The 22,859-nt window shown below is 42.1% G+C and overlaps 2 protein-coding genes across 5 annotated transcripts in view; one reads left to right on the top strand and one right to left on the bottom strand.

The window, feature by feature from the left end:
* TK2 (thymidine kinase 2) overlaps window positions 1-22,859 on the top strand; it is a 28,748-nt gene that overhangs the window by 5,765 nt on the left and 124 nt on the right. The window contains exons 4-10 of one of the 3 annotated variants that reach the window (XM_032230419.1): window positions 107-160; window positions 768-857; window positions 1,664-1,737; window positions 4,843-4,931; window positions 5,108-5,187; window positions 6,595-6,675; window positions 19,051-19,125. In XM_032230419.1, the coding sequence (XP_032086310.1) occupies window positions 107-160; window positions 768-857; window positions 1,664-1,737; window positions 4,843-4,931; window positions 5,108-5,187; window positions 6,595-6,675; window positions 19,051-19,125 (543 nt within the window). Of the gene's footprint in view, window positions 1-106; window positions 161-767; window positions 858-1,663; window positions 1,738-4,842; window positions 4,932-5,107; window positions 5,188-6,594; window positions 6,676-8,532; window positions 10,640-19,050; window positions 19,310-22,859 lie in introns of those variants that run through there. The other 2 variants (XM_032230417.1, XM_032230418.1) reach the window with 2 other exon arrangements.
* LOC116517462 lies at window positions 8,846-18,170 on the bottom strand. Of its 2 annotated transcripts, none has more exons than XR_004256465.1 (2): window positions 17,711-17,798; window positions 8,846-8,931 (listed from the first exon to the last, which is right to left on the bottom strand). XR_004256465.1 is itself a non-coding variant. In XM_032230416.1 (2 exons), exons 1-2 carry the CDS (start codon window positions 18,029-18,031, stop codon window positions 14,409-14,411), a joined length of 1,674 nt encoding a protein of 557 aa, XP_032086307.1. In that variant the 5' UTR covers window positions 18,032-18,170; the 3' UTR covers window positions 14,289-14,408. The 2 variants fall into 2 exon arrangements, 1 of the variants encoding a protein (XP_032086307.1); XM_032230416.1 differs by lacking the exon at window positions 8,846-8,931 and adding an exon at window positions 14,289-15,761 and having other exon boundaries at window positions 17,711-18,170.

The following is a 22,859-nucleotide window of genomic DNA, read 5'->3' as shown; positions in this document are numbered from 1 at the left end:
GATGCTAATCTTCTACATTTCTTGATTGTTTCTCTAGTATAGGTTCAGAGAAGTAAACTGAAATTTTCTGTATTGCACTGATTATTTTTTAAAACTTTCAACCCAGGTGTTGACAGAACCAGTATCTAAATGGAGGAATGTCCGTGGACACAATCCTCTGGTAAGTTTCTAGAATGAAGCTCCTGGACTTATTTTCCACATTAATTGTTTTAACTGCTTGAAAGGCCTTGAATTATAGTGAGAAAATAAAACTGAACTACCCTTGTCTAACCCCAGAAAATATGCTGATTCTCTAAATTCAAAAGTTATGATTTAGACTTTTTCCCAATAGGGTTGCTGATATGATTCACTATGATAAGATATTCCAAGCATATGCTGTACTTCCTCTTTGTAATTTGGTAATGAATTTCAAGCGTTTTTAAAAAGAAAATAGTAGGTCTCAATTTTAAGTGCTGGTCCTTTTGAAACCAAAAATACATTTAGGCCCAAAGGAAGATATGAGTCACAATTTTTCGTTGGTGGCCAGTGTCCCATTGAGAACTGATTATGCTTAGTAAATCCTTCCCATTGGGGAGAAGAAATTAAATAAATATTGGAGGATTTGGAACTATATGTGCTCATGTACCTAATATTGCAACAACTCTTCTCTTCTCTCCCCTTCCCCTTCCCCCTTCTCTTCCCTTCCCTTCCTTCTCCTCCCCTTCACTCCACTCCTCTTCCACTCCACTCCCTTGAATATAGTCTTATTGTTTTCTCCCCAATGGCAGGGCTTAATGTATCAAGATGCAACCCGGTGGGGGATGACATTACAGACTTACGTGCAGTTGACTATGTTGGACCAACATACAAAACCAATGGTATGTTTTAAAAGGTAGTAACTAGAATCCCAATGTAGGTAGTCCTCAACTTACGACCCCAACTGACCTCCAACATTTCTGCAGCTAACTTCTACATAGTTATGTTAAGTTCATTTTGCCCCCACTTTACAACCTTTCTTGCCACACTTGATAAGTGAATCCTTGCAGTTGTGATGCGAGTCTGACTTTCCCATTGACTTTGCTTGTCAGAAGGTTGCAAAAGGCGATCACACAACCCTGGGACGTGGCAAATACATGCCAGTTGCCGGGTGGCCAAATTGTGACCACGAGAATGCTGCAATAGTTGTGAAAACTGGTCAAAGACTTTCATCACTGAGGTTGTAACTTCAGTAAATGAATGGTTGTAAGTTGAAGACTACCTGTATTAAGAGCCAGTGTGACCCTCATAGTCAAGATTCTGGAAAGATAATAGGGAGACCCTGGTTCAAATCCCGTCTCTGCCATGGATTCTAAATGGGTAATTTTGGATCTGTCTCCTTCACTTCAGCCTTCTACCTTGGCTGATCAATGTGGGGAAAATAGGAAGAGAGAGAATTACAGTTTGAGTTCTTGAATGAAAGGATTGAAACCTAACGTTGCAGGCTTTGTAAAGGCCTTGCCGAAGTTAAATAAAGTTCAAGGGAATAAATAAAGAGAAAAAAAATCTCATTTCCAATAGGAATGTGTAGTCCAGTGGATGCTGCAGAACAGCTAATCTCCCCCTCCCCTTGAATAGCTAACAATCTGTGTGTCTGTCTGTCCACTCGTCTATCCATCCTAAATGGCTTTTGGCATTTAATTTGCAGATTTCTCCCATAAGAATGATGGAGAGGTCAATTCACAGCGCAAAGTACATTTTTGTGGAGAACTTATATCGCAGGTACGGTTCAGAGCGTGCTTTTTAAGAGAGTGGCTTCATATATTATTCATTCTGAAAAAAGCTCAGGAACACGGCCAAATCACCGTCAAATTGGCAGTTGCACATTGACTGAGTAAGGCAGGCTGGCGGCTGCTACTCGTCTTGCAGTATCTTTTCGATTTGTCTTGCCATTATTTTTTTGCACTGTGAATAAACATCCAGCCAAACTAGATTTTTTCCTTCTGAAATACGGGAGGGAAAAGAGAATCCACAAGGTGGCATCTCTGCTACAGAGTCTCTTGAACAAAGGTGCAGATATGATGGTACGATACCTTTTGGGTCTCTTTTATCCCAATTGCTGAAGTAATACGATGTAGCGACCACTGCATCTGTCTTGATTGCTATTTGTGTATGACTTTGAAGAAGTTACATTACTGCCTTTTTTGCATGTGCATATTGGATATAGTTTTGCTAATTGTTGGATTGGGTGGAAGGTATAGTATAGTATAGAATAGGATAGGATAGGATAGGACAGGACAGGACAGAACAGAACAGAACAGAACAGAATTCTTTATTGGCCAAGTGTGATTGGCCACACAAGGAATTTGTCTTTGGTGTATATGCTCTCATTGTACATGAAGAAAAATAAAGTAGAATACAATCATCAAGAATCATAAGATACAACACTTAGTAATAGTCATGGGTTACTAATAAGGAATCAAATTATACTAGGAAACAAAACACTATAATATGTAAAGATGCAAGCAACATGGTTATAATCTTAAGTGGGAAGAGATAGGTACTAGGAAGGAAGAGAAGAATAATGGTAATACAGTCTCAATAGGTAATGTGATAGTGTTGTGGGAATTAGTTGTTTAGAAGAATGATGGCATTCAGAGGAAAAATGTCCTTGGGTCTAGTTGTTCTGGTGTGCAGTGCTCTATAGCGTCGTTTTGAGGGTAGAAGTTGAAACAATTTATGTCCAGGATGTGAGGGGTCTGTATTTATTTGCACAGCCCTCTTTTTGACTCCTGCATATACAGATCCTCAGTGGAAAGCAGGTTGGTAGCAACTGGTTTTTCTGCAGTTCTAATTATCCTCTGAATTCTGTGTCTGTCTTGCTTGTTTGCAGAGCCAAACCAGATAGTTATGGAGGTGTAGATGACAGAGTCAATAATTCCTCTGTAGAACAGAATCAGCAGTTGCTCCTTGGGCAGTTCGAGCTTTCTGAGTTAGCGCAGAAAGAACATTCTTTGTTGTGCTTTTTTGATGAAATTTTTGATTTTAAGTCTTAAGATACGATAGAACCTAGAAACGTGAAGGTCTCTCTACCCTATTTTTATGAAATTAAGTTCGTTCTTTTGTATTATTTAAACCTGAACTATAATAAACAAACCACGGTTGTATACTGTATGCTCTGGTTAGTTATGGAGGAGAAAGCTGGTGAAAGCGCAGGAATTACCTCCCATGTGCTCCATGTGCTCTCCTGCATACAGTCCTTGTGTAGTAACCAGGCAACACCGAACTGATTCATATGAATGTTGAACTTGTTCCAGTGAATGATTACTGAAAACATATCAGATACATTACATTAAAATATTTTGGTTCGATTGTCATTGAGGTAGAAATACAGTGATGTGGTGGCCTAGCAGTGAAGACACTCGCCTCCCATTCGGAAGATTGAGAGTTCAATCCAAGGTAGCGGCAGATGTTTCTCTCCTAGGGCACAAAGGAAAAAAAATGCTGTGAACTCCACATAGATGTCAGGAAGGGCATCCAGCCAGTAAACGCTCAGCTCTGTCCAGTCACCCCCAATTCTAGCCCAAATTATGAGATTGCAGGGTCGTAAAAATGGAGTGGCTGAGGTAGAAATATACAGAAGTGAGGAGAGATATATACACTGATTCTCAAAGATAAGTAAAATGGGGCAGCCCTTCAACTTGGATGAAGACAACTAGAAAATACAGGATTGTTGGCTAGACTGAGAAGTTGTGAACATACTGAGAAGAAGGAAGTAGTGAATTGCTTCTGTACTTTTGTGAAATAAAAGATAAGAATGTACCTATATGAAGGCATCAGGAGTTGAGCTTGACTTAAGGGAGGTGGTAGACAGGTAGAAAGTAGCAGATGTTGGCTGACCTGCAAAAAGCTGAACAAGGTTGTGCCTGCTTAGTCCCTGCAGAAGAGATTTTCAGTGGTCTAGACTAGTAAACTAATTGTCAACCCTGAAGGGAACCTGGCTGAAGCCATCTCGGAGGCTTCAGGGTTGCCACACAACAGAAAGAGGGGGGAAATAGTTAGATGGGGTTTTGTAGCCAAAACAATAAAAGTTTTCTCATGGGAAACAAAGACATTCTCCTAGGGGGCTGGCCAGAGGAGGAGTGAAGTAACCAAGCAACCGGCCAGCACCTCGATCGGACAGCATGACCAGTGACTTGGGGGAAAGGGGATACTTTTACTTTTTAATTAGGTGAAAGCCGTGGGAACTTTCAGAGTTGGCTTTCACCACTTGTGTCAATTTGATGTATTGAATAAATTGTACTTTGAGGATTTTGCCTGCCTTGGAGTTCTGCTTTCTAGGGGTGCATTACTTGGAATGCTGACGTCAAGCTGACTTGACTGTGAGAATGTCCTACCTGACACACACAGACAAAAGAATCATCATCTCAGGAGAAAGCAAACTTCATGCAAAGTCAATGGGGAAGCCAGCGGGAAGTTGCAAACGGCAGCGATGTGACCATAAGATGTTATGATTGTGTGGGATTCACCTAACAATGGCAGTTGGGACTGCCCCAACTGCCGTCACAAGATGATGCAATCACGTGACATCACACCACATAGTTATGGAATTGCTAGTCCCTGTCAACATCTTTAAAATGAGGACTACCTGTAAGCACCCACACCACTGTAGACAGGCTGAGATTTTGACAATCAGATAGGAGATCTTGGTGATGACTTTTAGAGGCAGATCGGGCCAGTGTACAAGTTGTGATGATGAAGATGAGAAAGATTAGCAGTCACCGGTTGACAATAGGAAGATGAGAAACTGAACTGTGGACAATCTTTTTAAAATTTGAGTCCCAACACTGGATGCCTCCTCAGATCATTCTCCTATATTTATTGCAGTGGGAAAATGCCAGAAGTAGATTATGTCATCCTGACTGAATGGTTTGACTGGATCATCAAGAATATGGATGTGTCAGTTGATCTGATAGGTAAACACCTCTATTGATTCTTCAGGGATGGGGAGGTTTCGTGGCTTCCGATAATTTCGGTAATTTGAGTCTTGGAGACTAACATAAGATTCTCCAGCATGATGCCAATCAGAAATGAAACGATTGAAACTGCCCTTGTATCCTTAACAGTTCTAAACTATAATGGTTTAATGCAGTTTACCTACAGACCTCTCCTGGCATGTGTTACCAGAGACTCAAGCGGAGATGCAGGCAAGAGGAAAAAGTAATTCCCATGGTAAGGAGGAGATCTTTTAATTTTGGGGAAGATTACAATTTGGTTGGTTGGAAGAAGAATCAAAAGTCTTCAGTCCCAGTAACAAGATGGTCATAAGCATCCACTGGGGCAGGGGGGTCAAATGTCAACTTATACATGATGTCATCACAGAGATGATGCAACTTTAGTTCTTCCATCAGACATCATGGTGGAAGTGTGGCATTTGTGCAGCGGTATCCTGATCCATGTAACCATCGTTTTGAGGTCACGATGGTCTCTTTTGGATATTTAAGATTAAGTGAGGTACTAATACCACTCTATAAAGCCTTAGTAAGACCACAGCTAGAATACTGCATCCAGTTGTGGTCACCACACTATTAAAAAGGATGTTGAGACTCTAGAAAGATTGCAGAGAGGAGCAACCAGGATGATTAGGGGGGGACTGGAGGCTAAAACATATGAAGAACTGTTGCAGGAACTGGGCATGGCTGGTCTAATGAAGAGAAGGACTAGGGGAGACATGATAGCAGTGTTCCAATATTTGATGGGCTGCCACAGAGAGGAGGGGGTCAAGCCATTTTGCAAAGTACCTGAAGGCCAGAGAAGGAATAATGGATGGAAACTGATCAAGGAGAGATTCAACCTGGAAATAAGGAGAATTTTTCTGGCAATGAGAACAATCAACCAATGGAACAGCTTGCCTTCAGAAGTTGTGGGAGCTTCATCACGGTCTTAGATAAACGAGATCCAGGTCTCCTACCCAGCCCCCTTCCCAAATCTGGTTGTCCTGTTGCAACTTAAATCAGATATTTGGCTCTTAATTGCAACTATTCTACCTTTTGCTCCTACAGAACACAAATCATGATTAGGTAAAGGTAAATGTTCCTCTTGCACATACTCTAGGGCAGGGATAGTCAACCTTTTTATACCTACTGCCCACTTTTGTATCTCTGTTAGTAGTAAAATTTTATAACCACCCACTGGTTCCACAGTAATGGTGATTTATAAAGTACAGAAGTAACTTTACAAAGCAGAGCTACAGCAAATCCCTACTGCCCACCATGAAAGCTGGAACTAGTGGGTGTTAGGAACCAGGTTGACTACCACTGCTCTAGGGGGTGGTGCTCATCTTCGTTTCAAAGCTGAAGAGCCAGTGCTGTCCGAAGACATCTCCATGGTCATGTGGCCGGCATTACTAACACTGACAGCACACGGAACGTTGTTATCTTCCCACCAAAGTGGTCCCTATTTTTCTACTTGCATTTTTATGTGCTTTTGAATTGCTAGGTTGGCAGACTGGGACAAGTAACAAGAACTCATTCCATTATGGGGCACTAGGGATTTGAACCGTCAAATTAATCAAAGTATTTTTGTGTCTTGTTAAAAAAACAAAAACTGATCATCCTTCTTTTTTCCTCCTCTGGATAGGAATATTTAGAAGCTATTCATCAGCTTTATGAAGACTGGCTCATTAAACAATCATTGTTCAAAGTCCCTTCTCCGGTGCTTGTAAGTATACATTCATGATTGTTTTGAAAGATAGTTTGGCCAAAACAAGAAAAAGGTACCTGAATTAGGGCATAAATTTTATTATGTTTGTAAAAAAAACTGTCTTGCTCTCCATCCTGTCATGTCTCACTATTAACTATCTTCAAAGGCTTCTTCGACTTAACTATAAACTTTCCACAAGAGGGGAAGACCTTTTAATAGCATTGTGACAGGCAATCGGCTTGGATTTTGGCAACTTGGTTCCTTCTAGGAAATACGACAAGCTGGGGAATTTGACTGTTTCTTCTTAAGAGGACCGAGCAATTGATCCTCGCTTAGTGTGCCTATTTTGGCTTATTATTAATGGTTTGAGATCTACCTGATGGCCCTTTAGTTGAGTCCAAAGGTAGTCTGTGCAAGAGGTGGCATTCAGCAGGTTCTGACCAGTTCTGGAGAACCGGAAGTGGAAATTTTGAGTAGTTCAGAGAACCGGTAAATACCACCTCTGACTGGCCCCGCCCCCATCTATTCTCTGCCTCCCGAGTCCCAGCTGATGGGGAGGGAATGGGGATTTTCCAGTATCCTTCTTCTGCCATGCCCACCAAGCCACACCACACCCACCAAACCACACCCATAGAACTGGTAGTAATTTTTTTTGAATCCTACCACTGGTCTTTGCGCTCCTAGACCTTTCCCAGTTTACCCCTTATTCTTCCCTCTGCTGACTGGTCTTCAGGAGTGTTCACAGTTCAAACTGCTGGTGCTAAACCTCCAGGCTGTTCATGGAGAAACATCCCATTATACGACTTATTTGATTGCAATTCGTGTTTGTTTGTGCCAGATTTATTTGTGCAAGCACTCACCTCAGATTTGAACCCTTTTCTAGGGAGCTCCTCCTCTGTTTAGTTATCTCCCTCTTTGAACTTCTTTGGGGCCTGATCGCCTCAGATTTAAAACAAATGCACTTACATCGTTTCCAGGACCTTTATAAAGCTTGAAGATCTATTCTTGATGGTTGCCACACCAGATACTGATATAAAATATGGTAGTCTGGAATTCAACAGATTGACATGTGCAGACAATATGCGTTGCAATATTTATGCCTGTATAGAAACACTACAAAAATACTATTAATTGAGGAGATCACATATGTTGGCTGGGCTTTATAAATTAATGTGTTTAGCACAACTTATTATATGAACTATAATTGCTTGCATTTGCATGCTGCGCTAAAACCAAGCAACGTTTTTAAGCCAACAGTCCTGGTTGAATAAATTACAGTGTGAATGGGTTGTCTTTTAGGTGCCTGAAGGAAAGGAATACAATTGCATGCCATTGAAACAAAGAATGCCAAGAATACATATAGAATAGAATAGAATAGAATAGAATTCTTTATTGGCCAAGTGTGATTTGACACACAGGAATTTATCTTTGGTGCAGATGCTCTCAATGTACATAAAAAGACAAGATACATTCGTCATGAATCATAAGGTACAATATTTAATGATAGTCATAGGGTACAAATTAGCAATCAAATCATGCTAGGAAACAATATAAATCATAAGGATACAAGCAACAAAGTCACAGTCATAAGTGAGAGGAGATGAGTGATAGGAACGATGAGAAGATAAATAGTAATGCAGACTTACTAAATAGTTTGACAGTGTTGAGGGAATTATTTGTTTAGCAATGATGGGAAAAAACTGTTCTTATGCCAAACAAGCCAGGGTTTGTAAGCCAAGAACCAATCCCAAATGAGCTCAAGCTCATGAATGTTGGCTTCCTTAACATACAATCCCAATTCCAGACTTGGATACTATCTCATCTGTAGATTTTTTCCCCCAGAGATGTGCATTTGATCATTTGAGTCTTTTTAAGGTGCTGCAGGCTGACGACGACCTGCAGGAAATGATGGAGAAATACGAAGAGAATCAGGACCAAATCTTAATGCTGGACAACACCCAACGCCGGCTGTAGAATTAGCTGTCTTACTATGGACAAGACTCTGTTGCCCAAAACAAGACTTACCCAGGTGGTGTAGCCTAAGCTAGAGAGAGAGAGCGAGAGCTGTAGGCTTGTTTTCCTGCAAGCAGCTTGAATTGGTGGGCTTGGAAACTTTGAAGATATTCTGAGAAGCTTTGCAGAAAGATCCAAGGGCTTGGAATTAAGGAATTGCTGAGAAGGTCCACCATTTCCATGCAGGATGACCCACCAAGAGCCAGAATGCGCTCTTCTCGCCTCCTATCCACAGCTTCTTCTCTGTTTGGGGACTGTACCCTTGAAAAGTAAATACATACATATAAGGTGCAGCTAATTCTTCTCTTTCACAGCAACTAATCTACTGTTTTCAGCTTGCACTTAACGCTGCTAATGTGACCCAAGAGACTCACAGATGATGGAGAAATATGAAGAGGATCAGAATGGAATGCATAGCTATGACATAGTTCCTCCCGCTGCCAACAAACGCTGCTGTTTGGAGTTAGCAAACATGCAGCTCAAATGCAATCGCATTTAAATCTCCCCCCCCCCCCAAAAAAAAAGAATTTTAATAGAAGGGGACAAAGAAAACAAGCAGCCAGGCTTATTACTAGTACGCACTAATTGCATTTGTGTTAATACTTTAGGCATACTAAAAAGTCTATACAATATGGCCCCCAACCTTTCTGGCTTCGCGGACTGGCAGTCTTGGTGTTTGGCTGGCGGCATCAGTGTTGGCGAGATGGTGGTGGGGAGGAATAGTTTTGCATCCTGCGCATGCGCAAAGGGAGCTGTGTGTGCACAGCCCTATTCCCATTGGGCTGCAGCACGATACCTGTCTGTGACACTGCCCCGACCCTCGGGGCTTGGGGATCACTGCAATATGGAATAGTCGAGTTATTTTCCATCCATGAATACATAAATTGTATGAATTATATGAGACGGGTAAAGCAGCAAACCGAGATGGACTGTATTGTGTTGACCACCCAAAGTTGGGTGGTTGTCAGAATTCATTCCAGGAGCCCACTTTGGATGGCCCCCGACCCACTCTTGAGCACCAAGCAAGGCAACCTAACCTAACCCAACCCAATCAAATCCAACCAGGATGCAGATCTTTTCGCCCAACCCAACCAGGATGCAGATCCTTTCGGCTCATTCTTCCCATCTTTCAGGGGCAGATAAATCCCGGGCATCTTCACATTGAATTTTTAGGCAGCTCAAGCCAAGTGAGCATAAAAACTGTTAGATGATCCCCATGCCTAAATCACATCCAGGGCCACATCTGAACAGGATGAGAGTGAATATGGTCCAACGGACAGCCTTTTACTTTTAACTATTTTACTATTCCCTACAAGTCAGTTCATTTGGAATTATTTCTTTTATAGAGTTTTGTGTTTGATATGAAGAGTTGGGTCCAAGGAAGATTCATGTTGGATCAGTGACTTTATGTGAGGGTATATAGACAAATGATGGAGCAGAGTCATAACTTTTTGATCTTTCTTTTACTGTTAACCTAGTTTGGATTAAAATGTCTTCAACTGAGATGGGAAGATGGGTGTAAGTTTTGGGTCTGAAATAGAACATGGATCGGAAGGTACTTGTTGGCACTGAAAAGAAGATAATTTTGCTCAACCTATTACAAAAAATATACAAACGGTTATATTAAATGCGTGTAGTTTTCTATTCGGCGTGTTTTAGAACCTCTTGGTTAGTTTGCCAGGGTAAGAACAGCAGGTGTGATTCCAAGATATTTATCATTCCTTTCCTTCTTCATTAAAAAGTTGTTAAAAATGTGTTATTGTCTCATATTCTTAGTCCAAAAAGAGAACTGTCAACCTGTTAATTTAGTTTATTCTCCCCGAGACACGGAATTCTAGGATGGAAGAGTAGGTTATGTCTTTTATTTAAATTGTAATGTTATTACAATTCTGTAATTCAGTTATTCCCTAATTGAGCCGCATAGCGATGTAAAGAAAAATATAAGCATACATTAAAAATATGTAATATATTAAGTTATTGTCAGTGATTTGATCTATGTCCAGATACAATGGGAACACTGCAATTTTATCTGTTTCCCCACCTAATATTAAATACGGCGATCTGGTTGCAAAAGCGAGAGCAATTTTGAATCATCTTTTAAGATTCACAAATGATTTTGTATAGTTCTCTTTTAGGCCTGGATAGGAAAAAAAATGCACTTGGCAATGGACTCTTCACACAAGCCTACAGAAAGATTTTGATATTGTATATTCAGTCTAAATAGTGAAACAGAAAACTTTGCTACTCTTACTGGGTGTTCTTCCAAGCTTTATGTAGAGGTGTATGTGTGTGTCTGTACACTTTTATACATGCCCTCAAGTCAATGTTGAGTTCTGGATTAGTGTCTGCAGGTTTCTTGGCAAAGTTTTTCAGCAATTGTTTGCCATTGATTTCTTCCTAAGGCAAAGATAGAGTGACTGGCCCAAGGCCACCAAGATGACTTCATGCCGAAGATTAGAACTCCCACTCTCCAGGTTTCTAGCCTGGTGCCTCAAACCAGTGGTCTCCAACCTTGGCAACTTTAAGACTTGTGGACTTCAACTCCCAGAGTTCCTCAGGTCTTAAAGTTGCCAAGGTTGGAGACCACCGATTAAGAAGATAAAAATCCTGCAAAACCAATGGAGTCAGAGAGAAGATGATTAAGAACAGTGGTCTCCAACCTTGGCAACTTTAAGACCTGTGAACTTCAACTCCCAGAGTTCCACTTTGCTGGCTGAGGAGCTCTGGGAGTTGAAGTCCACAGGTCTTAAAGTTGCCAAGGTTGGAAACCATTGCCATAAACCACTACACCAAACTGGCTTGTTTTATTTAAGCACCCCCAAGAAAAGATAGCGTGACAATTTGGAATGCAGCGGTAGGGTAATGTTATAAAATGAAGACAAATCAAGAATTATATATATATATATATAATTCCAAGAGGAGTAATTTTCAAGCAGAAATAAAAATATTCACCCTTGGCTTTTTAAGCATTACTTATAAGCATCCCATGTTCTGAGCCTTGAACTTCGGCTGCTTGTGGCAATGAGTGAATGGCTAACTGTTCAACTTCAGAATATTTTTTTAAAAAAATAAAATTCCCTCTTGTAGAGATGAGAAACCATCATCCCTTCAATTGCAAGGCTCCAAGGCTCATGTTCCCTGAATATTGGTCGTATTAGCTGAAGCGGATGAAAAGTGAAGTCCATCGAATCCCTGAGCTCAGCTGTACTGACAAAAGAAGCACAAAACAAACTGGAGCAACAGGATTAGAAATGATAACCAAAGCAGGGAATCAAAATACAGATATAATCCTCAACTTATAACAGTTTATTTAATGACCATTCAAAGGTACGGCAGTGAAAAAAGTGACACATGACCATTTTTCACAATGACCATTACAGCCTCCTCATGATCATGTGATCGCAATTCAGGTGCTTGGCAACTGGTTCATATTTATGACAGTCGCAGTGTTGCAGGGTCCCGTGATCAACTTTTGCGACCTTAATGGCAGTGGCAAGGAAAGTCATAAATTGGGGCAAAACTCAACGGCATGTTTCACTTAGCAACATAAATGGTAGTTGTAAGTTGAGGACTCCCTGTATCCATGGTGAGAAATGATTGGACGTTTTCACATCCATTCCTTCACTAAATGTTGAAAGTATTTTCAATGAAGCTTGTTTGAAAGGCTATTGATTATATTGGTACTTTGGTATGCATAGTATGTTGGCTGCTGGTTCATTATTACAAGACTACATTTTTGGACAGACTTGTTCTAGTTGTCTGATCATGGATGGGACAAAATGTTTATCCACAAGCTCTGAAGAAGCCAAACCAATGAGAGAAGAAAACCAAAAGGTTTAGCATCGCCTAATTTTTGGGATCCAAATGGCTTTTCCATGGCAATTCAAAATAAATTATTTCCCCCTCATTTTTATTTTTTGCTAGACCATACTAGAATTTAAATGCTTCCCTCCTCAAATTTTCTGTGGAGTCCAATATGATTTTTCTTAAAAAAAAAAGGTCATAACATTCTTGAATTGTTTTCTATCCAATTATTTTTGGTTATATTTAAGTATAGAAACAGTTTACATTGTCTTTATTACAGATTAACAGAGTTGGAAAGGACCTTGTAGGTCATCTAAGCAGACCCTTTCATCTTGTCTAATCAACCTGCTATATTGCATAGAATCTTAACAGAAAAATATAACAATTAAGCCAACTGAGCAAATATGGGGCTATGCAAACCATTTGACATTCTCTGTTTCTGGATATATTTCCTGCATTAACAGCAATAGTATTTAACATTTAATATGATTCAGGTATTTATGAAACAGCCTATTATGAACTGACATCAGGATCCAGATGAATTCGATAACATTTTCTTAGAGGTAGTTCTTGTTTAGCGACTGCCCAAGGCAGCGATCGTTCACAGAGGTGAAAACGTAACCCATTTATGAACTTCACAGGCCTGTAAAGCAAAGGAAAGCTGAAGTAAAGATCATAAGGAATCGTGGTTTCTTTGGATGACTGCTTAACAGCCAAGTTGCTGGTTCCAATTCTCGTTGCTAAATCAGGACCATCTGTAATCTTGCGTTTTAAAGTTCACGATTAACATTTCTTCGATTAAATCTGAACTGGATAGGAAGAACAGAAAACGCTCAAGAGAAACTTCACCAAAGTATCCCTGATTTGTAATTTCTTAGTCCTAGTTCTTTATCCTGGACAACTTTCAGGCACTTAGGGACTGCATAAAATAGGAAGAAAGGGGAAGCACCAGTGTTCTCCCCAAAGTGTGTACCCTTCTCTAGCATGCCTGCCAAACCATGAACAGAGAGAGAGAAATCCAGAGATGTTGGAGCTGCATAAGTGGATGAAAATTCCTTCCTTGGAAATTGAAGGAACGTTGATTCCCCCACGCCCACCCCGCCCTTAAAAGTATAATGTTCTTTCAATGATCTCACAGTAAGATGATGCTAAACCTCTCATGAAGTCTTAGCTGAGCACATTTGAAGTCCTATGAAACATCCCATGATCCTCTCTTGCTTCAACTGCCAGAAAAGCCAACGCAGTCCTAGGCTACATTAGCAGAGGGATAGAATTAGGATCACATGAGGTATTAATATCGCTTTATAATCTCTTGCTAAGACTACACTTGGAATATTGCATCCAGTTTTGGTCACGATATAAAAAAGAAATTGAGACTCTAGAAAGAGTGCAGAGAAGAGCAACAAAGACAATTAGGGGACTGGAGGCTAAAACATGAAGAACGGTTGCAGGAGCTGGGTATTTCTAGTCTAATGAAAAGAAGGACTAGGGCTGACACGATAGCAGCGTTCCAATATTTCAGGAGCTGCCACAAAGAAGAGGGAGTCAACTTATTTTCCAAAGCGCCTGAAGGCAGGAGAAGAAGCAATGGGTGGAAACTAATCCAGATGAGAACCGATCTGGAAATAAGGAAAAAAAATTCTGACAATGAGAACAATTCATCAATGGAACAGTTTGTCTTCAGAAGCTGTGGGTGCTCCATCACTGGAGGTTTTAAAGAAGAGATTGGATGGCCATTTGAAATATACCGTTTCCTGATTAAGCAGGGTGTTGGACTAAAAGACCTCCAAGGTCTATTCCAACTGTTACTCTGATTTTACCACTTGATGAGACACATGTAAACACCCCAGTGCTCTTAGAGACCACATGGCCAATCTCGCTGCAACTCAGTAAATCCTGACTTGCTGGTCCCAGAGCTCTTAGGGACCTACTTTTTAATTATCTTTGTTAATAACAGCATAACCGTCTAGGCTAGGCTCGTTCACATGCGCCCCACAAGTGTCAAAGTCCGCCAAAGAGGAATGGTGGGGACATCTTTCTCGCCTATGCCGAAGACCTGCTGGAATGTCACCACTGTACTGATCCTCGGTCAGAACAGGATGGGTTAAAATGGGGACATCTAGATGCCCGCTATAACTCAGACCTGGCGTGGGATAGCTGCACCCGGCGATATGACTGAAGTGATCTGATGAATAGAGGTCCACATTGTCATGGTCTCCACAGGAGAGGTTTGCCGATTTCATCTCGTGATAATGTTCTTCAGGGACTTGGCAGCTCCTTGTAGATGCTGGCCGTGCTGTTTCTTCCACAGGGTACACCAACTTCTCTACGTGGTCTTCCTTGTTCTTCGGCTTCTCTCCCATCAAGGCCGAGTCATTGGAGGAGTTAGGTGACTGCTGCGCCACGCTGCCTTTCAGTTCTTTGGGTCCGTCGATGGTACCTGACCCAGGAACGCTCAGATGCTTCATGGCTTTGCAGATTTTAGACTCGTTCATCGTCTGCCGAGTCTGGTAGTCATAAGGAGTCTTGCTTACCCCAGTAGGATCGTTGAGGATGGCTAGGGCTTGAGGGCCACTTTCATCCGAAGGCAGATGAGGGAGGGTTTCTCCCCCACAGGATGGTAGGCCCAGCCTTGTTTCAGTAAGCCAGGCCTCCTCATTGGCTGCTCTCAAAGAAGAAGTGGTAGAGAAGTGGAGAGGCTGTTGTCCAATGACAATGTCACTGTACGTAATCAGGAAGTCCTCACTGTCAGTGCTTCTGATGCAGGAGTGTGTCGAGGTTTCCTCTGGTTGGTTCTGGTTGCTGTCCTTCTCAGGAGTCTGTTCGGAGGCAACTGGTCGAATCTCTCTTGAAGCGCATCGGAGACCAAAACTTTCGCCATGCTCCATCTTCTCCTGCTCTTTGAAGGCACTCTGGCTGTGGTTCAAGTAGGCCACTGCAGGATTTGGTGTCTCGTTGCTTTCTCCGACGGTCACTTCCCCTTTTCTTTGTGAGTGTTCCTGCTTTTGAGCTAGGCCAACACAAGGGGGACCATGTTTCTGAGCCCTCTTCTGTAGGATGTCAGCCAGGTCTTTCATGTCCCTTGCAACTTCAAGAAGGTCTTCACATTCGATTCTCGCCAGGAACATTTCAAAGGCAGCCTTCTCTGCTTCTTCCTCATTTAGTTTTCTGACCAGAGAATATTCAGTAGCAGAGGTGGCAACATAGCCGATTTCTGACAGCAGTTGCTGTGCTACACTTTCCGGAAGGATGGACTTTACATAGTAGACAAAGTTGCCTGTAAAAGTCTAAAGGGAATGAGAAGAATAGCATTAGGGAGACATCAGCATGGAGAAATTATTACTACTTTGTGAAATTATGGGTAGAAGATCTTCTGTTGCTTGAAGTCTGAATTCTTCTGTTGATTGTATCCACAAGGGAATTCGGACTTCAAGCAACAGGATAAGACTCACCTTGACTGGCCCCAAAGAGTCAGGCTGGTGTTAGAAATCTTCCTTCCTGCTGAAACTTCATTGTATGTTCCCCTGTTATCTCTTTACCTGGGATGTAGTTAGCTAAATCTGGCCATTGGGATGTCTATCATTGGACAAGGAAGGATCCCCCGCATGTTTCAAAAAGTTTTATTACATATAAAAAAATCCATTTCTAAATAGTGTTGTCTGCGTACACATAATTTTGAGAAATAATAATACTTACAATAGTATTCATCAGTTTGCCATTGATCTCATAATAATAATGTTTGCTTATCTATTTTCATAAACCTCCCATATAAAATTACTCCTTCCCTTATATTTCCATATTTCTAACTTCTGTTTTTATTGGCTAGCAATTGATAAAATTAGTCCCATGTTAAAAAAAAAATCCAGTTTCTTCGTTTTCCTTGATTTTAAGGGTTAATCTGTCCATTTCTGCACATTCTAATATTTTTTTTAGTTACGTTTTCCTCTGTAACGATCTTTTCACTTTTCCATTGTCGTGCAAATACAATTCTAGCTGCAGTTAATACATGTAAAATCAAGTATTGTATTCCCTTTATTATATTTTTTCCGGTATGACACCCAAAAAGAATATTGCTTGATTTAAGTCTATATGTTTGTTTATGATTTGTTCTAACCATGTATTTTTGGCCAATATTTTTTTTGGGGGGGCTTTATTTTATTTATTTATTTATTTATTTTGTCAAACATGTACGAGATAACAGGTATAAGTATAAACATGAACACAGGAAATAGGTATGAATAAATGGGACTAGTAGGACAGGGACGGTAGGCACGCTGGTGTGATTATGCACGCCCCTTTACAGACCTCTTAGAAATGGGGTGAGGTCTACGAAAGACAGTTTAAGGTTAAAGTTATGGGGGTTTGAGGAAGTAACAATGAAATCAGGTAGGACATTCCAGGCGTTGACCACTCTGTTGCTAAAGTCATATTATCTGCAATTGAGTTTGGAGTGGTTTATATAGTTTGTATCTATTGTTTGCCCATGTATTATTGAGGTTGAAGCTGAAGTATTCACTGACAGGTAGGAAGTTGTAGCAGACAATTTTGTGTACTACGCTTAGGCGTAGTTATAGGTTGGCCAAAATTTCGAGCCTGGTGGCATAAGGGATTCTATTGCGAGCAGAGGAGTGAAAGACTCTTCTCGTGAAATACCTCTTATCATTTATATATATGAAATACCTTTATCATTTGTTCCAATCATGAATGTATTTTTGTCCATTTGTTTTTTTTTTTTTTTTTTGCCTTTGGGCAAAAGGAGGAAGGATTTTTGTTTTTAACCTTCTCTGCTTTGGGTTCCTGGAGCAAAGCCCCCCTCTCTCCCCCCCCCAGCCTAGCCTTACTTGGTGGCTCAGTGGCTAAGACACTGAGCTTGTTCATCAGAAAGGTCGGCAATTCAAATCCCTAGTACAGATCTCCGTGAGCAAGGGGGTTGGACTAGATGAACTCCAAGGTCCCTTCCAGCTCTCTTATTTTTTATGGGAAGTGGGCAACGCCCCCTCTTCTATCCTCCCTCTCTATCAAGACGCCTGACTAGGTGTCCATCACCTAGCCTGACTCGGTGGCTCAGTGGCTAATACACTGAGCTTGTCCATCAGAAAGGTCGGGTTGGACTAGATGACCTCCAAGGTCCCTTCCAACTCTGTTACTGTTTACGCGAAGTGGCCAAACCCACTGGGGAGCTTCCTTCTCCCCCTCCCCTTCCTGCCCTGCCCTTCCCTCCCTCCTACCCAACTACCTTCAGCGACTTGATCTCCTTCCTCCAGGGCGAGAGGCAAAGGTTGACACATAGCAGCTCCAAGTAGCCGAAAGCCTGGCTCAGTTGGTGGAAGACGGCGGCACCGTCCTCCCGCCGCCTGCCGCGCATCCTCCAGCAGCTCTCGGCGATCGCGCCCACGTCCCACCTGCCCGCCTGGGCCGCCCGCAGCGACCCGGCGCGGCTCTTGAGCGGCGCTTCGTCGCAAAGGCGGAGTTTGCCCTCCGCCCAGCTAGCGCGGTAGAAAGCCAGGTAGTCTTGCAAAACTTCCCGCGGGACGGCCAGAGACGGACAGCTCCTCATCCTGGATCCCCTCCAGGGATTTTTCCTTCCTGCCCTCGCGATGAGCCTGAAACGGGGAAGCCCGACGGCCAGCCGCTCTTGGCTCCGACTCACGGGACGCGGAAACGGAGGCTCCCACGCTTGGCTTCCTCAGGCCCCGCTGGGGAAATGGGGCGGAGAGAGAGAGAGAGAGAGAAGCAGAGAGGCTCTGGAGGCTGCCATTGGCTTGTCCGTGGCTTTGCCCGCCGTGCCAGTTGCTGCCCCTGCTGTCACTCAAGGGGAAGGCTCGTCCTTTTCCCATTTCGGGCTCGCCAGGAGGCGGGAAGTGGGCGGGGGCTGCAAAGCGAAAGTGAAACCGAAGCGGGGGAGGGAGGGGGAAGAAGAGTTCTGCTTTGGGTATCCGTGTTCAAAGGCAAGTCTGGAAGTTATCGGCTGGCCCTCTCTCTGGGGGCTTGAGTTGTTCTAGAAGTGCCACCATGGGGGATGGTTGTTATTACAGGTAGTCCTCGACTTACAACAGTTCACTTAGAGAAGTTAAAACAGATGGTTTGAAATTAACACTGAGAATTGACTTAGGACCATTTTTCACACAACCATTGCAGCATCCCCATGGTCGTATGATTTACATTTATGATGGGTTATGCAGCCTCATGCAATCCCCTTGGGCAACCTTCGGACTGGCAAAGTCAATGGGGGAAACCAGATTCACTTAATAACCGTCTTACCAGTTTGACAACTGCAGTGATTCACTTAACAAATGTGGCAAGGAAAGTTGTGAGATGGGGCAAAACTACCTTCCTTCCTTCCTTCCTTAGCCATGTAAATTTTGGACTTGGTTGTAAGTTGTATTTTATAGCCACGGAAGCCAGCTGGGTGATTCTGGGCCGATCCCGCACTCTCTCAGCCCAAACTCACCACATAGGGGGTGTTTGTTGTGTGGAAAATAGGAGGAGGAAGGTGTGTTGAACATGTGGCCACCTTGAGTTATTTGTAAACATAAGCCTGAGATATCAACGAATGAATGTTTTGTTTTATATCAGGTGCAGCAGACTAAAACCTGGGACTGTTTGCCCCAAAGCCCACATCTGGCAAGGGGGCATTGGAAGGGTGATCAGGTAAAGCAAGCATTTTCTTTCAATCTTTATAATCATCATAGCGTCATTGTGGTGAAGTAAACCAGTTTAAATGCAACCCCGGGTTCAATATCTGGGGAGGTCATGACTATAGGCCATTCTGGAAGTGTTGTGGTCCTCTAATGGCCAGCAGAGCTGGCAGCAAAGTGAAGAGGTTTGGGAGGAGCATGGGCCAGTCCTGGAGGCTGGAGAAGGCTGGGATGAGGGCTCTGCATCGGAGGCAGTGAGGGGGCCAAGGCCATCTGCCAGTTCTCAGCTGCCTTCGGAGTTAGACAGCAGTGAGGCAGAGGAACAGCTGGAGCCTGTTCCCAGTGTGTCCATGCACAGAGCTGCCAGAAGAAAAGAACAACTCAGAAACCAGGGTAGACTTGGGAGTAAAGTCCCAGGTGGAGGGTGAATGGCTCCTCCCATAGGAAATAAAAGAAGAGCGAAAGGGGAGTGGGCTTTTCAGGGAACAATTTGTTCGTTCCGTCGTTAGATTTGTTTCAGGAGTGTAGAGATCTGTCCGTGAATCTCAGAGACTCTGTGCTCAGTCTTTCCTGGCACAGCACCTCATTTGGAAAATATTTACATGGCAGCTTTCCAAAATAGATAAGGAAATATTCCTTTGAAAGACTGTTTGCCAGGCCTTTGCTGAATATGAATGAGAGGAATCCACATTCATTTAATAAAAGGGGTTTTGTCGGGACCAGGATTCTGGCTTGGGCTTTTTGGGGAAGCCTAGGTCAGAACAGGAACGTAGAATGCCGAGAGCCCTTGGCGGATCCGGCATACTCTTCCTAAACTCATAGCTGTTGTGAACATTTAATTATAAGTAAAAACACTTAAATCTCACGACACTTTTGAAGATACCACTTTCCATAACTTGGTTGTTACCCACAACATCAAAAAGTGCTGCTAAACTTTTCCTGGAACTGTTGGATCCTTCATAAGGTCTGGAAACTTTTTTCAAAAAATCAAAACATTACAGATAAATGATTACTTTAAATGAATGAGATAGAAACGTCCTGCAGATTATGTTTCCCCTAAGTCTGTCTTTGGGTCAGGTGGCTGTTTATAATCTTAGATTATGTAATGGGATACAAACCAAGGATTGAGTTTTGGAATAATGTTGGAATATTGTGGAAAACCAATTCATATACTTATAATAAATATAGAGCAAGCTTTTGAATCATGCAGTATTTAAGATTTGGCGAAAGAATGATCCCATGTAAATTTAAATTGTTAGAATATGTCTAACTCCAAAAAGGCTGGCTTAATGCATGTTGTAAAAGCTTTCCATGTATTTTTTTTATTGCTCTTCGCTTTGGAATCATTATACAAATATCCATCGTTTAATTAGCGGCAGGAAAAATACAATTCTCTTTCTATTATGGCTGCGTAAAGTAATCATCACAGATGAGTGTTTTTTGTTTTTGCATTTAATTGTTAATGGAATCCCATGCTTTACAATATTTAGCCTTCTATAGCCAGAGGCAAATGCCACTTTTTTTTGCTGCTACATTTCTAAAGATTGCTAAAAGACAAACAAATAGAGCAAAACTAGCCATATTCTATTCTTGCTACAATGTACAGAGATCCCTCAACTTATAACCATCCATTTACCGCTTGTTCAAAGTAACAAGGGAACTTATGACCGGTCCTCACACTTACAAATGTTGCAGCATTCCCTACGATCACAAGATCAAAATTCAGGTGCTTGGCAACTGGCATGTATTTATGATGGCTGTCATGTTCCAGCATCATGTGATTACCATGTGTGCTCCCCCCCAGCCAGCTTCTGACAGTCGACGGGGAAAACCAGGTTTGCTTAATGGCCATGTGATTTGCTTAATAACTGCCGTGATTTGCTTAACTGCCCTGGGAAATAAAGACATAAAATTAGACGTGACTCATTTACCAACCATCTTGCTTAGCAACAGAAATTCTGCTCTTGATTAGGGTCGTAAGTCGAGGTTTACCTACAGAGGAAGAATGGGACACCCATGGGAAATGAAGCGCCATGGTGTTTCTCAGCTTGGCAACATTAAAATGGGTGGACCTCTGGTATGGCTCTGGGGAATAGATGCAATTGTTGGGACAGGTCCAAATCCAAATCTTAAGGAAAATTTTTATTATATGGAGCCAAACGAGGATTTTTGATCCTAGAGGGTGGTAATTATTGCTAGACTTTCTACAAGTTCAATGCAATACAGGTAGTCCTTGATTTACAAAGTTTTTTTTTTAGTGACTGCTCAAAGTTACAACAGGACTGAAAAAAAGTGGTTTATGACCATTGTTCACACTTACAACCATTTCAGCATCCCCATGCTCATCAAAATTCAACTGGTCACAAGAGGGAAATCATAAGAGATTGTGCACATGGGTGTTCTAGCTAGAAATGAATGTCCTTTGTTGGGAGGCTTGCTTCCTTTTGAGATGACACTTCCAAAAATAAATGGGGAAGGACCAAAATGAAAGACGACTTGATTGGAAAGGTTAATGAGATACAAGGACCTCACATTCCTGCTCATTTTCCTCCATGGGCCACATTTCTCCCTTATATCAAATTAAAATGTACCCATGGAAATACAAATTTTGGACAGAAAGTTTGGAGATTTCTGGGGCAATGGCCAGCATTTTCCAAGGCAAGTGGACTCAGGTTTGACAGCTCTGCCTTCAGGAATTGAATTTAGTCTATATGTGGGAGAGATCAAAGGAACAGCTGATGAGAAGGAGAACCTCTACTTTCCCCAAAGAGCAAGAATATGATTTTGTAAAAGGCGATAAAATACTCAGGTTAAAATTCTCCAGTGATGTTAGATGTCTTGTAGGACAGAAACAACAGCTGCAGTAAAACAATAGCAATAGCAGTTAGACTTATATACCGCTTCATAGGGCTTTCAGCCCTCTCTAAGCGGTTTACAGAGTCAGCATATTGCCCCCAACAACAATCCGGGTCCTCATTTTACCCACTTCGGAAGGATGGAAGGCTGAGTCAACCCTGAGCCGGTGACATTTGAACAGCCGAACTGTAGAACTGCAGTCAGCTGAAGTAGCCTGCAGTGCTGCATTTAACCACTGCGCCACCTCGGCTCAACAAGAATATAGCAGCAAGCCATCAAGAACCTAAGCAGAGATATAAAACCCTAATGTCCCAGCAAAAGAATTATTTTGCTCCCCGCTTGCAAAACCATGGAAGGACACCAGCAAACTAGTATCTAAAATTCAGAGTTACAATTCAGAAAAAAATCAGATTCCCATAAACCAGAGGTCCCCAAACTTGGCACCTTTAAGACTTGTGGACTGAAGAATTCTGGGAGTTGAAGTCCACAAATCTTAAAAGGTGCCACGTTTGAAGACCTCTGCCATAAACAAATTAATGATCTGAGATACTTCAAGAAATCTGTCGTCAATTATTAGTTGGAGAATCACATTTTGGTACAATCCACTGAATCATCCTCATCGTCATTAGGGACTTTCTCCATAGGCCTCAGAGCAACATGGATGTCATTCTCACTATTTTATTAGCTTTCCAACTCTCCTTGCGAGGTAGGTCGTGTTGATAGGCAGACCAGTTGGCTTCAGGATGGCTATTTTCCCAGACCACACTGAGGTGCAAACTAGCCAAATCCACATTTTAGCCTACTGAGTTTTGTAAAAACCCAACCCATGTTTTCCTTACAAAGAATCCCCTCCTCTGTTATTTATCTCTACCGTTTGTGAGCAGTGCTTAA

This window comes from Thamnophis elegans, chromosome 14 (assembly GCF_009769535.1).
Source record: "Thamnophis elegans isolate rThaEle1 chromosome 14, rThaEle1.pri, whole genome shotgun sequence".
Taxonomy (NCBI): Eukaryota; Metazoa; Chordata; class Lepidosauria; order Squamata; family Colubridae; genus Thamnophis; species Thamnophis elegans.
The sequence above is the reverse complement of the archived record's forward strand: the minus strand, read 5'-3'. Positions and strand labels throughout refer to the sequence as shown.

What these genes read in the sequence shown, in the direction of transcription:
- LOC116517462 (XM_032230416.1), bottom strand. Translation starts at nt 18,031, where the DNA reads ATGAGGAGCTGTCCGTCTCTGGCCGTCCCGCGGGAAGTTTTGCAAGAC. An exon ending in AGGAGATCAAGTCGCTGAAG is followed by an intron (nt 15,762 to 17,710) that starts GTAGTTGGGTAG and finishes CATTCCCTTTAG; the next exon opens with ACTTTTACAGGCAACTTTGT.